The 23,462-nt window shown below is 29.4% G+C and overlaps 1 protein-coding gene across 5 annotated transcripts in view; it reads right to left on the bottom strand.

The window, feature by feature from the left end:
- The window catches only part of LOC107436825 (uncharacterized), a 217,196-nt gene that overhangs the window by 37,976 nt on the left and 155,758 nt on the right, over window positions 1-23,462 (bottom strand). For 4 of the 5 annotated variants that reach the window (XM_043039220.2, XM_043039221.2, XM_043039222.2 and 1 more), the window contains one exon: window positions 619-720. In XM_043039220.2, coding sequence (XP_042895154.1) covers window positions 619-720 — 102 coding nt within the window. Of the gene's footprint in view, window positions 1-618; window positions 721-15,918; window positions 16,401-23,462 lie in introns of those variants that run through there. The other variant, XM_043039223.2, reaches the window with a different exon arrangement.

Genomic DNA, 23,462 nt, shown 5'->3' on the forward strand with positions numbered 1-23,462 from the left:
TTTTGGATAAGTTATGTATTATAAATGGGATTTAAACAATACAAAAAAATTTTTTTAGCGCAATTAGTATCCGAGATCTTAAGTCGAAAAAGGAAAATGTAAAAATAACTTTAAGAGCTGGACTGAAAGATTTATCCGTTTTTTTGTAAAACTATTGCCTCCATATTTTACAGATTTCAGCCCTCTTACTTAAAAGCTCAAAAATTTGAATCCGTCAAAAAAATAAGCAAATAAATAAATAAAAAAGCAATTTCATACAGATAAAGTATAACATTAAAATTGGTTTCAGAACTTAAATTGTCGTCGGCATTATTTAATCAGAATATTTTAAATGCGTCCTTTGAACCATAAAGAGTAAGTTGCAATCTTCATGGTTCAAAGGGCACATTTAAATATTTTAACTAAATAATGCATATGACAATTTAAATCCTAAAATTAACTCCAAAAACAAGCTTCATTATGTAAAAAAAAATTTCGGGTTATAGAAATTTCGATCATTTTTATAAAATAAAAAGTTACAAATTATACATTATTAGAAAAATTATGACCTTTATGAATAGAATATGTTCGAAAATAATATATATATATATATATTTATAACGCACATAAAATATTTACCTCTAACCAATTCAGCACTGGACCACAGTTTATTAGACTTCCAGCTAGCTGGGAAAATCTGTCCAGGTAGTGGGTCAGCATTGTCCGCAAAGCAGCAGCATCCTTAAAAGAAAAGTTTCAGTTTCAGTATGGCACGCAAATAGCACATCAACGTATAAATAATGGTGATAGATAGAGAAAAAAAAACGAAAAAAAAACGACAATAATCAATATTCGTGCAATGGTTAAGCACTTAACCCTACACCACGTTTTGGTCGGAGAAAAAGACAAAAAGGAAATAAATGTATTATTCCCAACCTACGCTTTCAAATAGAAAACAATTCTTTATGATCTTCGAAAAGAAAAAGATTTATAAGTAATTTAGCAAGAAACGGCTTTACCAATTAAATACACACTCTCTCTTACTCCATTCTAAACATGTACTTGCTATGCTAATAATTTAAAATGGCGGTAACTTTTTTGTAAAAAAAAAATAAGAGTAACTTTTACTTCTTTAATATTAAGAGAGTTCGTGTTATTGTCTAGTTTAAAGTCATAAAATTTTATTGCATGTTTTACACAAATTCTGCTCCAGTTAATAATGTCTGAAAGAAATAAACCTAGTTCTAACGGTTTTACGCATACGTTGCAGACAGATACTCACATCAAAATAACCCCAACTGTGAAAAAAGCTATAATTTAACCTTTAATAACTTTCTGCTAAGAATACGCCCGAAACGTAAAACGTAGTAGCATATTTAGTTAGTAATTACCATTTACTTATGCACAAGTTAACATAAATTAAGAAAATATCACAAAGATGACCATAACTCAAAAATTTCTGCATAGAATTTAATGAAACTGGCACACATTATAGTGCACATAATAATGTATAACATTATATTCAAAAATATTAAACAGATAATTATGGTGTTACAGAAAATAGCATATGTAGGAAATTAATTAATCAGAAGTGTCAGTTTTGAAAAGTATTCTCAGTATGGAGTATGATCACATCCCCAGCAGCAACACAACATATACAGCGGTAAGTGATGCTTTTATTAATGCGGTTTTACTGTTGGAAGTGGGAGTTTTTGTTCTTGCAAAGCAGGTTCAAGCGTGGCAAAGGTCTGAGGAGATGGAATCTAGATATCCCAATCTTGATTCCTCGATTTATGTGTTTTTGATACCTTTTTTTGTTGTGTGAGAATTTGAGTTCTACTTTTACTAAAATCTAAAACAAAATTATTTCTAGGGAAGTTGAAAGCTTAAATTACACATATTTATCAAAAACTAATGCAACACTTTCAAGGATCTGACTGTAAAAATTTAAACAATTATGCTTTAAAACTAAATAAATTTAACTTAAGGATTTCTAAAAACTTCACGAAAAGTTAACTATAAATTTTAACAATTATTTTACGAGTAGCTTTGAGGTTAAATATGATGGAATAGGATTGAAAGGTCAAACCGCTATTTTTTGCTCATCACTTACGTAACTGCATTATGCATGATAGGCTATCTTCCTGTTATTTTAGAACAAAATTCGCATGGACCATTGACCACCGACAACCTTTAATGGCATAAATTAATCATCCATTGAGGTCTTTCAATTTCTTGGTGCATTATTCATTGCTTGGTGATGCAAAATTTCTACGCTGACAATCCTTAAGAACCTGTAAGTTTTGAAGAAAAGTAAGCTATCTCTTCTCCCCTCTTTGCACTCTATAGGTGATCGTATAGGTATTTGAATTTTGGTTGAGTCGTATTCAAAAATTATGAATTGCGTCAAAATCTGAAAAATGTATGACCTTGCATAGTAATTAATCATAAAAAATCAATCGCGAGCATGTCGTCAGGCTACCGAAGCGGGGGTGCCCTCCCCTCCGCAGAGGATCAAAATTGTGATGGCATGTCTTCGGATCATCCTCAGGGATGTTCCCCAGACCGTCGCCAATAGCCCATTGTGCAACTCTAGAGCAACGCAAATGAACTACAACATCAATAACAAAAATTTCCTTTTTTTAATTTTTTTTTATTTTTATTTCCAATGAGCTGCACAATCGGTCTTGCCGATGAGCAGACCTAGTGCGTTCTCCAGAGGTGGTATCCACTCTTTCAGGACCACCACAATGGGTGAGATACCGTTACAACAACAACAACATAAAAAAACAATTAACGATTCCATCCAGAACAAGTATGAAAAATTTCAATAAGATTGGTACATGGTTCCGTTTACATTAAAAAAAGAAGCTAGAGTAAACTTAATTTATTCTATTTTCATTTCCGGCAGGTTCAGCTTATAGGGAGAAGATAACAAATGTTCTCTTTAACAGAGTTTTTACACCAACAGACTTAAAATTTTTGGAAAATATTGTATAGAAAAAAATTTAAAAATAGAAAAAAACAGGATTTTTCAAAAAAAAAAAATTAAAACTCAAAATCTCTATCCTTTAAAAAACGATAAATTAATAGGTAACAAATAACAATTTTTATTTAACTACTTAACGTAAAGATCTGGTAAGTTACTTTTTATTTATCTAAGTTCATAATTTGTGGTTGAATATTCACTTATCATATGTTAAACACAAACTGTGTATATATTTTATATTTGAAAGACATGCTTTCTGATCAACAAAGAGTCATTCGTTTACTTCTTTATAAATGGTAACAGCCGAAGGCGTTTTTGTTAATTGCACTGCCAAGTGAAGTACTAAAACTAAAATAAAAATAAATGTAACAAACGAAACAGCTTTCCGACCTTCTACAAGGTCGGTTAACATTCTGGTTACCCACCCTCTAATCAATTTTCTGTTTATATTTAAGAGCTTTTTTTGACTGGGTTGGGAGTATTCCGTTTTCTAATATCTTGATCTGTCCACCCACAAAGAGTTCTTGGTCATTCCTTTTAATGGGTTGGCCGCTGAAGATACATAAAAGAAGACAGGTGTGGTTGGAAGAAACAAGTAGTTCAGAACCCTCCAGGTATTGGGTGTAATTATTGCACAAAAATATCAATACGAGAAAGACACATGGACGTCTTCATTTAGATTGACAGGGCCGGGAAGACACTAAAAGCAATTTTCGATGCACAAAACCAATTATTATCAATAAAAGTTCCTTTTAGCCCACATTCTTGGGTGTTAGTAATACTTTTCAATGAAATTTCGTTACGAAATACAGAAGAACTAAGGACAGAAATTAATTGTAGTGTTTCAAGATGATAAGAGGTATACTTTTATAGTGATAATACAGTTACACCACTTCTGAACCATAAAGATAAGAAGCATATTCCATTTCCGTGGAGTTTACCACCAAGATTTCTAAATCTTAAAGTTGGTTAAGCTTTTTTAAAAGTCGTTATTTTAAGGCTGTTTTTCGAAGACTTCGTCGTAATATGAAATGATGCTTTTTAGCGAATAATATGCTATTTTTAGAACTGCTGTGAGTTAGCAACTGTTACTCATGACTGTTGGGTCAAGTTAAGCCTATCTAAAGCCAGAGCTGTCTAAGTTTATTTTGAAAATGAAGCAAAACGTCAATATGGAGAAAAACTACAGTTTTGTGAAAATGAAAAGAGTGTGTGGTGTAGTTTTTTAATATCTAAAAACTTACACCAATGCTGCATTACCTGGGCTCATAAAAATTTGCGAAAACTGAGAATAAGGCAGTGGTTTTGCTAATTTTCAACTTGGTGGGAAAATGTCGAATAATTGACGATTTTTAAAAAAAGTTTAATAATTTTTAAAATCTTTAAATTAATTATCTGTTCGAAAGCCCAGATAATTCCTCACGGCAAGATTATAAATATAGTTTAAAATCATCGTATTGCTTCACGTGTAAGGTACTTAAACTGTGGCTTTTTTATTTTCCTTGGCGAAAAACACCGTTAAATAGCACTAAAAAGTTATGTTAATATTCTTTGTTATGTTAGTGAAACGGTAAAATATTCATAAAAAAGATATGTTTTAGAAATACGGGGATCAATCCCACATTATCGTACAATGTTACGTCTTCATAGAAGAATGTATAAAATTTATTATGCCCACAATTGATATTCGTATTCAACAAACACCGTAAATTTTTATGAGAGGCCGAAGGGCATCTAAACTCAACTTATATTTTCCTACACTCTCAAGTATTGAGAGTAACCAAGCTCACGGTTATTTGGCAGGATTTATTGATTTATAAATTTCTCCAGATGGGCAAGTCAAACCAAATACTTAGTCCAGATCACGTTCGCATTTCATTCGAAACATTATTAGTTCAATACCTTATTAAACTCACAAACTATTCCGAAAGTTATTTTGATTTTAGAGTCCTCTGGATTAAGAGGACATTTATCAAGTGGATTGTGCTTGCTAACCTAAGTTTGCTGACAATGTATAAAAAACATCCTTATTTAAATTTAACTTATGAATTCGTTATTGCTTTTTACTTTACATATTAGTAATTTTCGAAGGGAAAAAAAATAAGATTGTTACACAATCCATACATAGAAGATATAGTAAACTACACTTAACGGTATCTTACTTTTTCTTGAAATTATAACAATGCAGTTTCATAAATAGCATTTTAACATCAGTAATTGGTGCAACTCAAGAAGAAGACAATCACTGATACACAGACACGTGACCTATGACCTCAGCACCAGCTGATCGTTCATAAGCAAAATGACGTGTTAAAGTCGAGCTAAGTTTTCCACATAAGTTAGAATGTTAATTAATGTATGTTAATTATATACAACGCAGTGTCGCACATCGAATTTTCTAAAATATGATTCTTTCTCATCTTCATCTTTCACTCAACTTAGATTTATCATTTGTCTTTGTATTTTATAGTAACTATGATATATTTTTGATGCGTGCATCTGTCAACTTCGATGCATAGTTTACTTATGTTCTACATGGCTTCGACCCAGTTTTTGTATTAAGTAAGAAATATATGGTGGAAGAACTGAAATCTTTGTGAAAGAATATAGAATGAGTCATTTAAGAGAATTGGATACCTGATGGGCTTAGCTTAATCGAAATAGAATGGAAAGAACAATTGCTAACGTAAACAAATGTCACGTTTCAACAACCAATCTGGATCAAGATACCCCTACTACGCCATTTGCAGGTATCGCATTAAAACTTTTTAAAAAATGAGAAGAAAAAAAACTAAAAGTGTCCGCTGGTGCTCACTAACCCCTAGATTGCTTCATCGTTATTTTTATTCCCTTTAAAAGTCAGTATTTCAAGAAAAAAGAAATAAAATGTTATAGAGTATATAATTTTTATACTTTTATGTAAGACCTGGACTTAGGAAAAAATTTAATCTTATAATAGAAGTCGCAACACATTAAATAAAAAGTAATTTACTATTTAACATATGGAGATAAAATCATATCATATCACAAATCAAATCAAACATCACAAATCAAATAAATTATCGAATTTGAAACGCTTTTTATCTTTCTTGAATCTGTTATATATTTAAAAATTTCAACATAAATGTTAAGATATGATCACATCTAATCTTTCTCTCTTAATGTTTCTATACTTAATTCATATTTTTTCTGTTACATCTCAAAAGACAATTAATTTTTGAAAAAAGTTGGAAAAAAACTCGGAAAAAGCATTTATAATTTCAATAACTTTCGAAGAACCGTGTTGGCTCAGGGGGGTGAACCGAATTCGAATCCCAGCAATAGCTGGTCGACACAAATTCAGCATCCGGCTTGTACCGACCACTGTGCTGACGTAAAATATCCTCAGTGGTAGACGGATCATGGGTTCCCTTGCCACCAGGCTAACCATGGGTGGATCTCGTGGTTTTTCTCTCAATTTAACGCAAATGTAGGTTAGGTCCAACAAATAGCCCTCCACGAAAGCAAAATTTCTCCCAATACTTATTCCAGCAGTTCCCTTGTCCTCTGGATTAGGTTCAAAATTATAAGGCTACGGAGTTGAATATTGGTAGTCGTAAACCCAAAATTGTGTGGGCTGTTCAACGACGATCATAAAATAAAATAAAACAACTTTCGAAAAAATTGGAATTTTTAAACAAACTCGAGATTAGTCAATGCATGAAAATGGCATTAGCAGCACGACAAATTTCAACTCTAATTTAAATAATTAAATTAACTCTCAAAATCTTCGCAGGCTTTAGACTCTTTTATAACTTTAAATGTTAGTGTAAAAAGAATTTAAGAGTATTTTAAATTATTCTGCACAATTTTTTGTAATCCAATAAATTTTTTTTCAGCTTAAAGATTCTGTGCTGTTAAATATATATGTTACTGTGAAGGACCGAAATTAGTGGTTGTTGACAAGTCGCTTCGGTAAATGTCTGAATTATATACTAGGTCTAGTTAAGTGCCACTGCCCGGTACAGATTTGCCAGGTATACCCTACATCAGGGGTGGCGAACCATTATGCACCAACGTGCCATTTTTTCTAAAAAAAGTTTTAATGAGGTCACACACGTGCCGACAAATAGTTTTGACTTCGTGATTATTGGGTAAATAATAATACTAAATACTATCAACTTCAAAACTCTTTATTTACTACGAAAGAAAANAAATGAGCATAGCACTAATTTACAAAATTATTTAAAAATAAAATTAAACTAGAGTAAGCCGATTTTTTCAGTTTCTGTTTCTTACCTTGTAAAGATTAAGATTAATCGATCTATAATTTCCTCCTTATTAATATTCAAATGTAGACAAAGAATTGTTACCAATAAGAAGTCACGATTATATTTATTTATAATTGTAATTTAATAAAAATAGGTAAATTAATCGCCGTCGTAAATTTAAGAAGTTCCTTTAAAACAGCCCAAAGGTAACTCCATGCACAAAGATAATTCGTTATGATTACCTTTCATTATTTATATACCATTAATTGTGATCTAGTTAAACCTCTTATAAGGATAAAATTGGTTTTTTCAGTTTTTTTCGTTGCTTTTAAAGAGTCATTAATATTCCACTGGCAGACCTCTCGGAAAAACTCATTCCGTTTGAGCCATTTATAAAATGAATTGGTGTAGGGAAAATACAAATGAAAAGCAAAAAGTTATTATTTTTGCTGCCTAATTCGTGGCAATACTCCAAACTCGTAGATTATAAAAATGAGTTTAGAAAAGAATAAATTACCTGGAGTTTTCAGGTTAAAAAGCTAATTCGTTATGCACTGTGCAAAACAAAAGAAATACAACGCTTTAAACTCATTAATCACGAACAAAAGATGATGCATATTAAATTTGCTAATAGAAATAATATTAAAAAAAAAGAAAAAAAATCATTTTTTTTATCAAGCAAATATTACTTTTACAAATAACTAAAATCTAGAGTCATAGCAAAAAATATGACATACTTAAATGTTATATGCATTTTTTTTTCTTCTTCAGAACTCTAAATTTATATGTAGCTGTGTCATGCCATAATAGGCATTACATATTTCCTAGATTTCAAAATGTCTTTAATTTCATAAAAAAATTTATTATTTTCAATCGAATTTCAATTAAATTAAACCAATTATTTAATTTTTATTACATTTTTATATAAAGCTAATATAAATAGTATTTTGTTATTTTCTTACCAATCAATGCAACGGGTAATTTTTTTTATTTCAATATAAATGTAAAACTAATTAATTGACTGTAGCGAATAAATCGAACATCAAAATCTATATTTAACTCTTATTCTTTATTTCTCTTACCACAAAAATTTTTCAGTTACAGGGTTATACTAATTCTCACTATCCTTTTCGACGCGATTAGCTACAGCCAAATTATTTTAAATTTAATATTGATTACGACGGTTGGCTTTCCTTTTGGCTATTTTATGCCTCAATAAATCGCCAACAATGGATCTCTTCCCATGCTCTTAACTGTCCATAGGGAACAATTCAATCACTTTTAATTTAGCTATTGATTAGGCTGGTCATGGGGGATTTATTTCCCATAGTCTGTCCATATTGATATTATTGTGCAAAATTTATTATTTCACTTAAAAAGTTTTTTTGTATAAAATATATTTTTAATTTTGTATCTCGAGCTCTACATATACTACTAAATAAAAGTTTTATTATAATTATAATCCAGTTTTAACTATAATTTTCACTATCCTGTTTTCATCACAATCTTCAATTAGTCAATTATACCATACAACTCCAACCTCACCAAATTTCGTCATTATAAACTGAATTAGTAGTTAAGAGATATGTACGGGTCTTGAAAAGGGTAAAAAGTAACGACAAAATTATTTTCAGTAGTTTTACTATATGGTTATATGGGTACATAAAACCTTCATGATTATTATAACACATTTATAATTTCAAAACATACAACTGGAATTTAAAATTGTGTTGGTGTGATTATATCGACGCTAAAACAACAAATCTTTATTTTGTCTAAAAAAATGATCAATTTGATCGTGAATTTGTTTCAGCCTTATATGCACAGGATACTGACAAAGCATAAAAAACAGTTCTTTTTTAAGAAAAAAAGGTAAAGAGTGAATGAACAGTTAATTACAATTCTTAAATAGTTTTGTTCTATCAAAAGTAAATAATGCTCCTTCACTATAATATATCTTTAACATACATTAAAATCTAGATTCAGTTGAAACTTTGTCTACTAATACTATTTTCTAATACTGTACATTTAAATGCATTCTTTAAAGAATCTCTAGTTAAGCCTGTTAAATTTACAGAAAAACGATTTCATATGATTACACAAATCACTTAACAATTAATAATTGTCACGCATAATCACATAACAATTAATAATTGTTTTGATGCTTATTATTTGGGCAATCATATGGAATCTTGGTGATCTCATTCTAATACTCTACAGAAGAATTCAGTCTTTAAAGAATTAGTAATTAAACCTGTTTGTTTGCATGATAAGAATTTAATATGATCGCTCAAATAATAAATCACAAAACAGTGAAGAGATCTCCATCGAATGCTTTACAGTTGAATTCATTTTTTAAATAATTTGCAAGTAAGCCTGTTAATTTTCTATTAAAACGATTCCATGTGATTACCCAAATAATAAATCATATAACAATTAATAATTGTTTCGCGACTTATTAGTTGGGCAATCCTATGGAATCTTGGTGATCTCCATCTACTACAGATGAATTCGCTTTTTAAAGAATTAGTAATTAAGTCTGTTAGATTTCATAAAAATGATCCTACAATATGATTGCCCGAATTATAAATTGCAAAACAGTGAAGAGATCCCAATCGAATGCATTACAGTTGAATTAATTTTTTTAAATAATTTGTAATTAAACCAGTTTATTTCCATAATAACGATTCTACATGATTACCCAAATAGTAAATCACATAACAATTATTAATTGTATTGTGACTTATTATTTGAGCAATCATATGAAATCTTGGTGATCCATCTAATACTGAACAGATAAATTCATTATTTGAAGAATTAGTAATTAAACCTGTTAGTTTTCTCAATAATAATCCCATAATAGAAATTCAATATTATCGCCCAAATAATACATCACAAAGCAATGAAAAGATCTCCAATTAAGGCAGTTAGTTTTGATAATTAAGAGTTTTTTTACCCTTCGAAAAAAACACTCGACTGCTATGTTGTGTTATTAACAATGATAGAAAAAATGTGGAAAAAAAAGAAAAGAACATGCTTTAAACTTATTTAAAAAAAACATAACTGTCTTTAAAACTCGATAAGAATACTAGTAAAAAAGTTTGAAACAACAATTTAAAACTTACCAAAATAAATCGAAAAATAACGTAAGTAAAACAACATATTTAATCCAAAAGCATTTCACGAACCGATTACTCCGCAATTTTAAGAATATCATGACATTAATTCTAAAACGAAAACTATAAGATTATTCGATGAAAAATTCACATTGTTTACCCATGTGGAAACATGTAATATTATCAATCACAAACAATGACATGTTTTGTTAGAAAACATACTCCAAACGAAAATTGTATGCATACCAACTCTATCATTAACTATAAAAACATTTTTTTGAGAAAAATTCATCATCTTCATCTCATCGAAACACAAAACACGAAGTGAAAATTGTTGATCCAAGTTTTTTTCTTTTGCAGTTAAAATATAAAAGGTGGGTTGGTTTGTTGTAACCGCGGGTGTAGGCAGACGAAGTTCGTCTTTCTTCATAACCCGTTCGTGACAAAAAAAGAAGGCACTGGGAAGATGTAGAAGAAATTAAATTGTAGTTTTTAATTGCTTTAAAAAGTGATGAATAGTTATTTTTCTACAATGAGTCTCCAACGCAATAATGATATGTTTTTTTAGGAGATGATTTCAGAGTTTCATCCGCTTCAAAAGAGATAGGAAGGTAATTCTATCTAATTTATCACGATCATCCTTTCAATAATAATGTAAGACGAGACTTAATTATTATAAATATGGCTGTATTTTGTCTACCATTTGGCTGTTTATTAATTGGTACTTTTATAATTTTTACCGTTTTAATTTTAAATAGGGTGAGTAAAAAAAATGTGAAATCATATCGTTTCATGCGATGAAGATATTTAATGTTTCAAGCAGGACTTTTTTTTGATTCAAAATAAAACTTAAACAAACAAATCGATTCATAAAACAGATTTTGATTGCACTTTTAATAACTTAAGAGTATTTGTAGATTAAAAACCAAAACTTTAAATATTAAAATTTCGTCTAAATAGTTATTTTAACAATAAATATATCAGAATAAATAAAGACAAAAAATATTGTTTTTTTTAATCAATTACCGATAAGAAACTTATTAAAAGTTTTGCAGATGAAAATGTATGTAATTAAAATTTATGTTCTATCATTTACTTCACCTACAATAATTTCATTTAAAATATTTTCAAACTATCGTTAAGTTTAAATAAAATTGAAAACTAATTCTAAAGTGATTTATAGATTTGTTTAAAAACATTGGTATTCTTGGTTCAAAAAGCTTTGGTTAAATATTTGTAATTTTAAGTAGATTTTAAGATGAAATAAAGAAAACGTTTAATATAATTATTTAGTATTCTATAACGTTAAATATTAACCTTATAGTATTTACTATTTTACTTTTTTGACATTACTGGGGCACAGTTTCTGGAGTGCTCCTGGAAACAATGCGCGTCGAACGGATTTAAATCTTTTCATTTAACACATATTTAACAAACTGTTCAAAGCAACTCACAAGATTAAATACTACTCTTAAATAGTTAATTAATTAAGTGTAATTACAAAAAACTTAAATGTTCAACAAACGGAAAGAAAATGTGAAAATACACAATTTTACTCAATTATTAGTTCAGTAATTGGGTTTCTTCTGAAAAAGTAATTCCTAACATTTCTTTTTTTTTTACAGAAAACTTTGCTATGATAATAAAAAAGAACAGAACTTGCAACGAAATTATTTTAGTTTGTTTTAACATTTAATAATTTATCGAAAAGTGTATAAATAAAGTAGAAAAAGTATAAGGACTGCAAATTTAATCCTGCATAAAACCTTTTTTTTTAAGATTAATAATGCTAAAAAGATGAAAAATCTTCATTCCTCCAATTAAATATTTTAAAAACGGTATTTTATAGGTTCTAACCTTCAAAATTACCTTAAATTTATTTATAAAGTTTGGGTTCCGACGTAAGAAGGTTGATTATTTAGAGTTCCGTAACCGAAAACAATTGGGAACTACTATATTACAGTCTTTATTAATTTTTTTTTATTAAAGGGCAAAGATTTCATACCCAAATCATAAAAATACAAATTATGCCCTTCATAATTTATATTATTTTCGCGCTATTCTATTTCAACCCTTTCATATGATTCATGTAAATGTTGTGCTGAATCCAGCAACAAGAATTTGACTCCACTTGTCAAGAGGATACAAAAAAAAATGTCCCCTTTCTCATGCAAAATCGTCACCTAAAGTGCAATTTATCGTCAAATGACTCAGACACAGATGTCGAGTTGGGGACAAGCTGATCGGCATACGTTAAAGTCCTCATCACCCGTACTTTAAGTCGAACATTGGGTTTAAAATATTGAAGTTTCAAGTACCCGACGGGGAGGCAATCTAGTACCACCCACACATTTCCGACTAACCCTGAACCCTATGAGATAAAGGGTTTGTTCATTTGGAAATAAGAATAATGTGTTAAGAATTATGACATTCAATATTACTTTAAAATTATAATAATTAACTAATATATTCACGAGTTTTGCCAATTTAAAATAAATAGATGATTTAATTTACAACAGTAAAAATTATTATATTGTAGTCTAAACTAATTAATTAATTGTGCCTTATATCTTTATTCTAGCAGTTAATCTTTGATTTATTTATGTTTTACCTATTTTAAGCAATTATCCCCCCAAGAGCATAAATCTTTTATCACAACGCTTGAATGAAATTAATATTCGAATTAATATTTAACTTCATACTGTACGATGAGCTTCTTTCAGTTAGTAACTTAAGTATACCGGTTTTAATTAAGTATAATACTGATCTTCATAGTCTATCTGAATAAGAATATACAGGTAGATTAATATTCTAATTAATATTACAATTAATATTCTAATAAACAGGCTAATATTCTAATTAATTTTTACATTCATACATTACGGTGTTTAAGCTGCAAATTGTAGAAATTCTCCTTCACTTACGTTTACAGGCTTTAATTAAGTATGTTCCTAAGCAGACTGAACAACATGTATAGGAATATATGGGCAGGATAATATTCTAATTAATACTTTAATAAACAGGCAATATTCTAATTAAATATTATATTCATACATTACGGTGTTGAAACTTTAAATTAGAGCTTCTCCTTTTTAGCTAAAGTATGAAGGCTTTAATAAAGTATATTCCTAAGCAGACTCCTAATATATTCCTAAGCAGATATTTTCGCTGTATAGAAATATACAGGCAGACTAATTTTCTAATAAACAGGCAATATTCTAATTAGTTTTTATATTTATACATTACGGTGTTTAAACTGTAAATCATAGATCTTTTTTTGATTTTTTAACTAAAGCATGCAGGCTTTAATTAAGTATATTCCTATAGACGCAGAACTTCATAGTCTGAAATAAAATTGAACGAAACTAGTCATGTAACTAAAAGATTAGATTTTTCTAATTTATTCTCAAAAAACATTATTCTTTACTTTTAGATAGAGATCTATAACATTATTGAAGGTATTATAAACCAGATAGTCACGCCTTTTTACACATTTGTACACTTGCGTAATGCTTATTTCTTTTCATATTTTTAACCATTAAACAAACAAAAAATATTTGTACAAATTTGGAAAGTATATTAAAAGTACATCATATTGAAAAGTTTTACTTGCGTAAAAACTCTGAAATTTTCATAATTATGTAAATTATAACAACCTAAGATATATTAATTTCAAGACAAGCAATAGTTTTGATTTAATATGATGTAATTCAAGATATAGATTGTGCATATGTATACGAAAACAAAAAATCAATTATATTTCTTGCAATATGTTGCCTCAATACTTAGGTTATTTAAACCCAAGGTGATAAATATTAAAATTTACAAGCTCTTCAAAAGATACCCAACGCTTTATATATATATATATTGGGGAAGAAAGGAATGCTATGTACTTATCATAAAATACTACATCGCGTATTGTATATTATCTAGGTAACTAAAACATTATAGGATCGTTTTAGTGACAAAATCTTAAATCTCAAAAATATACATGTAGAGTAAAATGGAGCCATGTGCATATTGTCTTACCAATAAGTGGATTCTAGATTTCTATATAAATGTCCCTAATTGCCTTTAATATTTAGAAAAACCTCCTTCATTGAAATGAGCAATTAAAAAGAATAAGATTTCGTTTTAGTGGCCAAATCTTAAAGGCGAAGATTATACATATTACAATATACATGTTAGTTAATATGTATCATGTGTATTGTATGCAACAGAATGATTGCTTTCAAGATAAGCGATGTTAATTAAATTTAATGTTTAGAAAAATATTCTTCACAGGAATGAACAATTAAAAAAAAATATTAAAAAATCTTAAAAGCCAAGATTATAGATATTAAAATATACATGATGATTAATACGATCTATGTGCATTATGTTTCAAAGACTGAGTGCATTCAATATCAGAAATGCTGATTGCATTTTAAGTTTAGAAAATACTTCTTCTTTATATTGAGCAGGTAAAATATGTGAACTCGTTTTCGACATAATACAATTTATATATTGGTTAATATGCTCCATATGCATTGTGTGTAACAGAATGTGTGCTTTCAAGATAAGCAATGCTAATTGCATTTAATGTTTAGAAAAATCTTCTTCGTTGGATTAAGCAATTAAAAAAGATACGAACTCGTTTTAGTGGCAAAATCTTAAAAGCCGATAAGATTATAGATATTAAAATATACATGTTGATTAATACGATCTATGTGCATTATGTTTCGCAGAATGAGTGCATTCAAGTTGAGAAATGTTGATTGCATTTAATGTTTAAATAAAAATTCATTAGATTGTGCAAGTAAAAAAAATGAACTCGTTTTAGCTAATTTTAAAAGCCAAAGTTATACACATTACAATATATATGTTGGTTAATATGTGCCATATGCATTATGTGTAACAGAATGTGTGCTTTCAAGATAAGCAATGCTAATTGCATTTAATGTTTAGAAAATTCTTCTTCTTCAGATAGAGCAATTAAAAAAGATATGAACTCGTTTTAGTGGCAAAATCTTAAAAGACAATAAGATTATAGATATTAAAATATACATGTTGATTAATACGATCTATATGCATTATGTTTCAAAGAATGAGTGCATTCAATACAAGCAATGCTGATTGCATTTAATGTTTAGAAAAATCTTCTTCATTGGATTGAGCAAGTAAAAGAAAAGAAGAAAAAAAACATTAACTCGTTTTAGACTCAAAATTTTAAAAGCCAAGATTATACGCATTAAAATAGACATGTTGGTTAAATACATGCATTATAATACTTCACAGAATGAAAGCATTAAAGATAGGCGGGAGTGAGATGTTTTGAATATTGTTAATTAAACGCTATAATGTCAAATGCAAATTAATGTCTTGAATTTTCTCACCTGATAGGTTATGTATTATAGAAATAGAATAAAATATACATATTAGTTAAATATATGCATTATATCCCACAAAATGAAAGCATTAAGTATTAAAGATAAGCAAAGTGATATGTTTTGAATATTGTTAATTAAATGCCATTATGGCAAATGCAAATTAATGTCGTGGATGTACTCATCTGATAGGTTATGTATTATAGAAATAGACTTACTCATGATAGTAGCGCAGCATTCTACTGGTAACATTTCTGTCCGAGTGGAAAATACAAAATACACACACAACACAGAATGCAAAGCACTTGGCACTTTTAGAGGAGCAACAGCACTGCTTCAATATTCTGCAAGATCCCCATCGCGGTTGGCATTGTTGCCAAGTCTTCTCTCCCTCTAAATGATACAAAAGAGGAGGGGGATGGGGTTGCCTTGCCTCATTTATCGCCAACCCTGCCAGACCCTTTTAATACCCCCTCAATAAAACGGAATAAAAAAAGAATATATCATCGCCTTGAAAGGAACAAGAAATAAATAACAAAAAATATTGAGTAAAGGTTTCTTGTCCCTTGAGGTACAAAAGGTTTTTTAGTACAGCCCATAACTAGACAACATGCTTATTAATAGATATATCGCAGAGAAAATGTCAATGAAAAAAAAATTTACAGAAGTTAACAAAGCAAAGCGAAAGATAAATGTCGACTGGCAGGTATGCAAGAGCTATTGTTAACTTTTTTATCAGTGGGTAAAGGTATGCAAATTATGAATCAGGTAGATAAAGGTTCTGTCACTTTTTTGATATTGTATCTGAGGTTTCGAAGAGTAAAACTGTTATCAGTAAATCGAATTAAAATGCAATTTTGTTCAAAATAAAACATTTGATGTGTATTATGTTTGAAAAAATAATAGACATCCTTTTATTTAATAATAGTTGCGTTCATTTAATAATAATGTTGTTTATTTAAGAATCATAAAAGCTCATCATACTATTTCTTGACGATTAAAGCTATTGTTGAAATTCTTTTATCAAAACTTTTTAATAAACAAAGAATAAAGTAGTTCAACTGAAAAAGATCGAAAAAGAAGAAATTTATAGTTTGCGATTAAATAGACTGCTATTTAAATAGAGTGTGTGTGTTTTTTTCTCTAAGTTATCACATTTAAAAGAAAACAGAAGCAATTAATTTAAGCTCCCAACTGCAGATTTTTAAATTACTTATATAATTTGATAAAAATTTACATTTTATCAGATAAATAAATGCATATAATGGGGGTATGATGGATTCATTTCTCAACGTTTTCCATGAGGAACTTTTAATAGTTTTAAACACAAAAGGATTACTTGAATCATCATTTCTTTTCTTTTTTTCTCTCTTTCTTTTATTTTAAGTTCTACAAATAAATATTAAAGTAGACAAAAGAGAAATTTACATAAAATTTAATGCAAAAATTTAAAAATTCTGATTTAAAATTTCATTAGAAGAAAAACTCTAAATAAAAAGAAAACTTTCTTGAGAAAGTTCTTTATATTAGATACATAATAACATCGATTAAAAATACATTTTCTTCTGAAAAATAAAGTTAAAAAAAATATTTCTTATGCATACACTCTTTGTGACTTTCTGCAATAAAAAAAATATACTACTGACTAAATATAGAAAATCGCAAGTTCCTAATCATAACTTTGCACTTAAAGTTTATTTGGCAACACTTATGAAGGGTTAACCATAAGCATTTTTGTTTATTTAACAAAATTTATTAACAAATTTACTATTTTTCCTGTTACGACATTATTATAGCAGTCTACTGTTGATACAGTAAATTCATTAAATTGTTATAGATCTTCAATTAAGTAATCCAATACGTAGTTGGATTCACAAATGATGTTTTCTAATCAATATCAGTTTCATTAAACTATACCTTCTCTTAATTTCTTAAATTACCGTAATAAAAATTGTCCTTAACCGTGTGACGAATGAAAATTTAAGTCAGGAGCCCAAATTAAAACAAAATGACAAGCTCAGGGGTAATTGATTAGGAAACCAAATCCAATGTATCATACATATTCCCTCCGCCAATACAAATCCCTCCGAAATTCCCACCTTGATCTTCCGCATCCATCCCATCTCTCCGACACGTGCTCTCCCGCATCCCCCGTCACGTGACCGCTGACGTCACACAATCGGGGCTCATTAGCAGTGGAAAAAGCCAGGTTCCGCCTCATAAAGCGAACAGATTGAAATCACATCGATATTTGGCGTAAATTTTTCACGCTTTCTGTTGAAAAGATGTGTGGTTGAATTGTAAAAGAGAATTGAGAATGTCACTATGCCAAATGATAAATAGACATAGGGGTAAAGCTTATCAAAAGAGTGAATAGACTTCCGTTCTTATGCAAGATTATTATGAGTGTTTTTTCTATTTATAAATTAAATGAATAATTATGGCTTAGAAAAAAAATATGTTTAATTGTTTCTGTCTATTTGAGAAAATAACACAGTGTTTGAGAATTGAAAATTTCATAGAAAAAGAAAAAAATAATTAAAATTATAACAGTATGTTATAGAATACTCTTTCTATGATAAATAAAATATTTCATTCTTTTTCTTCGTAATTAATTTATTATAAGAAACTAATATTTTTACTGATTGAATAAGAAACTATAGGGATTTTAGTGAATGAATTATTTTAAATATATTTGGTTTCTTGCGAAACAATTACAGTCGCAAAATTACAAATACAGTGGAGCATCGTTTATACGACGATCACTTATACGACGTTTACATTTATACGACGTTTTAGTGTGGTCCCAAATCATTCCTATTCATTTTAATGTAAAAATAAATCATTTATACGACGCACAGAATCGCGGTTATGCGTCGGTTTTTAGATTTTATTCACGTTTACTTAATTTTTTCTTGTGTATTTTGAAAAAGGGCGGAATTTGCCAACATGAATGATACAGAAAAGGGTGCCCAACAAGAATGCTTGGATGACGACCGTAATTTTTACTAGATGACTGAAAAAATTTGACAATGGTTTGAAGAGGGAAAAACGAAAAATTTTGCTATTCATCGACCAATGTCCAGTGCACCCATCGATACTAATTATTTTGGAAAATGTAAAAGCTCTCTTTTTTCTTGAAAATTGCACAAGTACGCTTCAACCATTAGATTTGGCCGTGATTAGAAATCTAAAATTGCATCATAGAAAGCAGTAAGTTCAACTCGCTATTCAAAGCATTGTAGAGACTAATAGCAAGAAAATATAATTAAAGGTAACATACATTCAAATTGCTCACTGCAATTTTTCTTCTTTGGTTATTTGTTTGTTTTGCTTTGTCTAATTTAGAAATTTATGTAAATCAACACGTTAAACATTAAAATTAACTGAAAACAGAGTTAGTTTCNTCATTAAAGTTTGAAAAATATGTTTTATATCCTAAAATAACAAAAAAAAGGAAAATATATTGACACCAAAATATTTTTATTTTGTATAGAAACTTTAATGGATATAACAACTTCCATCTCATAATATTACTAAATATCAGAATTACATTGGATTATTAAATGTTTTTTGATAATTTGAATTGTAAACGAGCGTCTCTTGTCTGAAAGTAAATTTTCATTCCTGCAAAACTTCTTTCAACGTCTACTGATGTTATTGGTGCGTACTTGAAAAAGACGGTCAATTACTGACAATGCTTCTTCAATTTGAAAAGATGTTGCTTCACCTGTTAATATCCTATAGATTTTCTTTATTGTTTGGAAGCCAGTGTAATAATGAAAATTGATAAAAAATAACAAAAATTGTAAAAAAATTAACAGAAAAATTTAAAAAATTCATTAAAATGCAAAAGACGCCCCAAAATTTCAAGAAAAATGCCCTACAAATCTAAAAAAATGCTCTAGACAAAAAATGTCCAAAAATGCAAAAAATGTAAAAAAATGCAAATGTCATCGAAATCCGGGCCTAACAAATAATATAGATATTATTTTTCGAAAAATATGATATGTATACTTCTGTTTGTTGCGCATGCGCATTAAGCAGTTAAGCATAATACTTGTTTGAAGTGATTTTTTTAATCAAGAAATTAGTATGATAATATTGCCTGATAATTAAGCAAGTTTTTACAAAATTAAAGGTAGTTCCATAACTTGTTGAATTACACATGTACTCGCACTGTTTCATCAACCTCGTAATTATACGAGGCATGTTTTTGATAGAATCTACACATACGTGATTTGGCATCTAATGGGTTGATTAAGCGTAACTAATATGTTCTACTTTCCTTATTATTGAATTAATTTTGAAAATTAAAATGTCGTATTATCTCGAATTTTCCAAGTTCTTGTTTGCAGTATCTTAATTCTCAGAACAAAATGATAACTAAATGCTTTTGAATTTTTTATAGAGCGCTTTAGATTTAATTAAAATGTGGTAGGAAAATCAGTGACTCCGTTTTCGCACTATAACACGTCGAATACGCCAAATTTGTAGAAAGGAAACAAAAAATAAGTTATTATGGGTCCCACGAGAAGCATAATTCTCTAGCGCGCGAAAAAAAGAACGTATAAGCAAAATTATAATCTAACTTTAAATGTCAGTTAAATATAAGGACCAAACTTCCACGATAAGTTTGAATGCACAACTGTAATTAATAGTACTGTAACTTCTGATTATTCTAGTACGGTGGATATATTAATGCCAGCACTGCAAATAATGAGGTATCGTGAAGACCAAACCATCACGATAAGTTCGATACTCTAACACCTGATTCTTCAGGTATGGTGGATATATTATATTAGCACTGTTAATAATGAGGTACCGTGAGGACCATATCTCCAAAATAAGTTCGAATGAAATAGTCCTCTAACTCCTGATCCGTCTAGTCCGGGGGATATATTAAGTCAGCATCATAAATGATGAGGTACCGTGAGGACCAAACCTCCACCATAAGTTTGAAGACAATGTAGTTCTCTAACTCATTCTTATAGTACAGGGGATATATTATGATAGCAATGTAATTAATGAGGTACCGCCAGGATCAAACTTCCACAATAAGTTCGAAGGCAATAGTCCTCTAATTCATGAATCCCCTAGTACAAGAGATATATATTGTCAGCACTGTAATTAATAAGATACCTCCACGATAAGTTCGAAAGCAATAGTCCTCTAACTCCTGATTCTTCAAGTATGGGAAATATATTATGCCAGCTCTGTATATAATGATGTACTGTCAGGACCAAACCTACACGATAAGTTTGAAGGCAATAGTCCTGTAACTCATTCTTCTAGTACAAGGGATATATTTTGTGAACACCGTAATTATTGAGGCACCGTCAGCACCAAACCGATAAGATAAGTTCAAAGGCAATAGTCCGCTTACTCCTGAGACTTCTACGACAAGGGATATATTGTGTCAGTACTGTAATTAATGTGGCACCGTCAGGACCAAATCTTCACAATAAGCAAGAGTCCTCTAACTCGAATTCTTCTTGTACAGAGGATATATTATATCAGCACCGTAAATAATGAGGTACTCTTAATTATTGAGGATATAGTAATTTGTTTACAACGTGATCAATAATTAAATTAACATTATCGAGATTCTAAACTGAGTAAAACTCTGAAAGAGACGTCAGGCAGCGTTATATCCGTAGTGTCATCCAAATATTTAGAAGAAAAAAAAACTAATTTGATTTTTTATTAGAGAAAAAAAAAGACAAAAGGACAGCAACTAATTTCCGAAAAAAATAAACAATATCTATTGTAAGATATAATACTAAAATAGCATCTCCATCAATATCGGTAGATTTGAATACAATAAAACAACGAAGATCAACGTTTCGAAAGAGATTTTACATTTTCACGAAACAAAACAAATAGAACAATTTCGCTACAATGTGCTATTTTAAGAAAAATAAAACAAAAGCTTATTTTTTTTCTATAATTAAATTTGTCATTTTTGCAACAAGGAAACAATAGGATAAAACATGACGTGAATAATTTGTCAAAACCTTCTTTTTTGGATATTTTCATGCCTACACTGTTCCGCAAAATAGCTACAAGAAAGAACTTAAAAATAAAAACGGAAGTTACACTGTTTTCTTTAAAAAAAGTGCAGAAAGAAGAAAAAAAGGAACAATGCTTCGATACAAATGCTGTGCACGCACGCCAGAGTCCAACGAAGCGTCCATAATCCCCTGTCAAAAGAGCTTTCTCTCACAAATTTAAGAAAAGTGATATTGGAATTGGGTCGTTTGGCTTTAACTTTCGTATGAAAGTTCCCCTCGTGACGGACTTAGTGGAAGTAAGAGTTGAAAGCATCCATCAAGTTTTGATGGTAACCTGTAATTCATGACTTTTAATGGAGTTGACGATATCGCCAGAGTTTGAATTGAAATAAAAATATCTCGATAGTGTAGATATGAAGTTCTACTGAGGAAGTAGAATTTTTCAATGGGTAATAAAATATAGAAAAAAAATTCTGATCGTGAAAATAAAAGATTATGTCAAGAAATAAACATACACCAGTAGTTCACAATTTCGTGAAGTTCAACTATAAAAATAGTTCATATTCATTCTGCAAGACTTCACAAAAGAGTAAAAAGATAATAGAACGTTTTCCACCATACTTGGTGGAAAAGTTACTCAATCAATCAAAGTAGTAGTCAAATTTTTGTTTTAAAACGTTTGATTTTGTTTTAACAAAGTTCGATACCAAAATAATTTCGGGCCACCATGGCAGAAATAGTTCTTTGCTAGAAATGAATTATTTCAATCACAGGCCTTTCAACTACTAAGAGTTTTTTGCCCGAGATTTTTTTCTAATTGTTTAAAGTGCTTGAAAAATGTATGCTTTAACATCTGATTAAAAATGCTTTTGACTACCTTTAAAATTCACAAGTTCATATCAAAGAACTAACAAGCATGCTATGATGTTTCAATACCTAGTAAATTTCTATAAGAAAATATTAACCTTTACTTTATGGTTAATAAAAATTAATTTTAAGTTACACATATTGTGAAACGCTAGAACTTTGAAAGCTATTGATTCAAGATCTTGCATAAATGCAATACAGTAATTCTTGCTAACCCCTATATAGCTCTATAGGACAAAGTAGCCAACGTGTGTTTATGTATGTATATGTTACGGTGAATGACCGAAATCAAGAGAATGTCGACTTTCCTCGGTGAATGTCAACAATGACATTGTCGCTTTGGTGAATGTCCGAAATATTAGTTACATCCGATTTGATATTAATTTACTCGCGGATATTATTATATTTATTCGATATTTTAATATCTGCTGAGGAGAGATTAGGAGAAACAATCAGTGTTTAGAGAACCGGATAAAAGTATTGGGGAGAGTCGGGTAGCCCCACCCAGCGGGTACCCCCGCCCACTGTCAATTTCATATGTATAGAATATTTTTTCAAGTCAATGGGCCATCGAACATTAATTGTTATATTAAAAAAAGATTATTTTCAAAGTTTCAAGCATTTATGCAGCTGTTAACATGGTAAACAATAGTTTTGAAAATATGTTGAATACAGTAGTCATGAAATTAAGAAAAATTGGTTGAATGTTTCGATTAAACTTCATTTTAATACTAAAAAAATAATTTTTTTCTATACATACAGCATTAAAGTATGTAGTCTTAAGTTTAATTTGCACAAAGAAAGAAGTCTATATGTGAAAAATTGTTCGAGTAATTACAAATTTACAAAAAAATTGGATTTCGGGTAGCCCCGCTCACATG

The sequence above is a fragment of the Parasteatoda tepidariorum genome, chromosome 1 (genome assembly GCF_043381705.1).
Source record: "Parasteatoda tepidariorum isolate YZ-2023 chromosome 1, CAS_Ptep_4.0, whole genome shotgun sequence".
In the NCBI taxonomy this organism is placed as follows: Eukaryota; Metazoa; Arthropoda; class Arachnida; order Araneae; family Theridiidae; genus Parasteatoda; species Parasteatoda tepidariorum.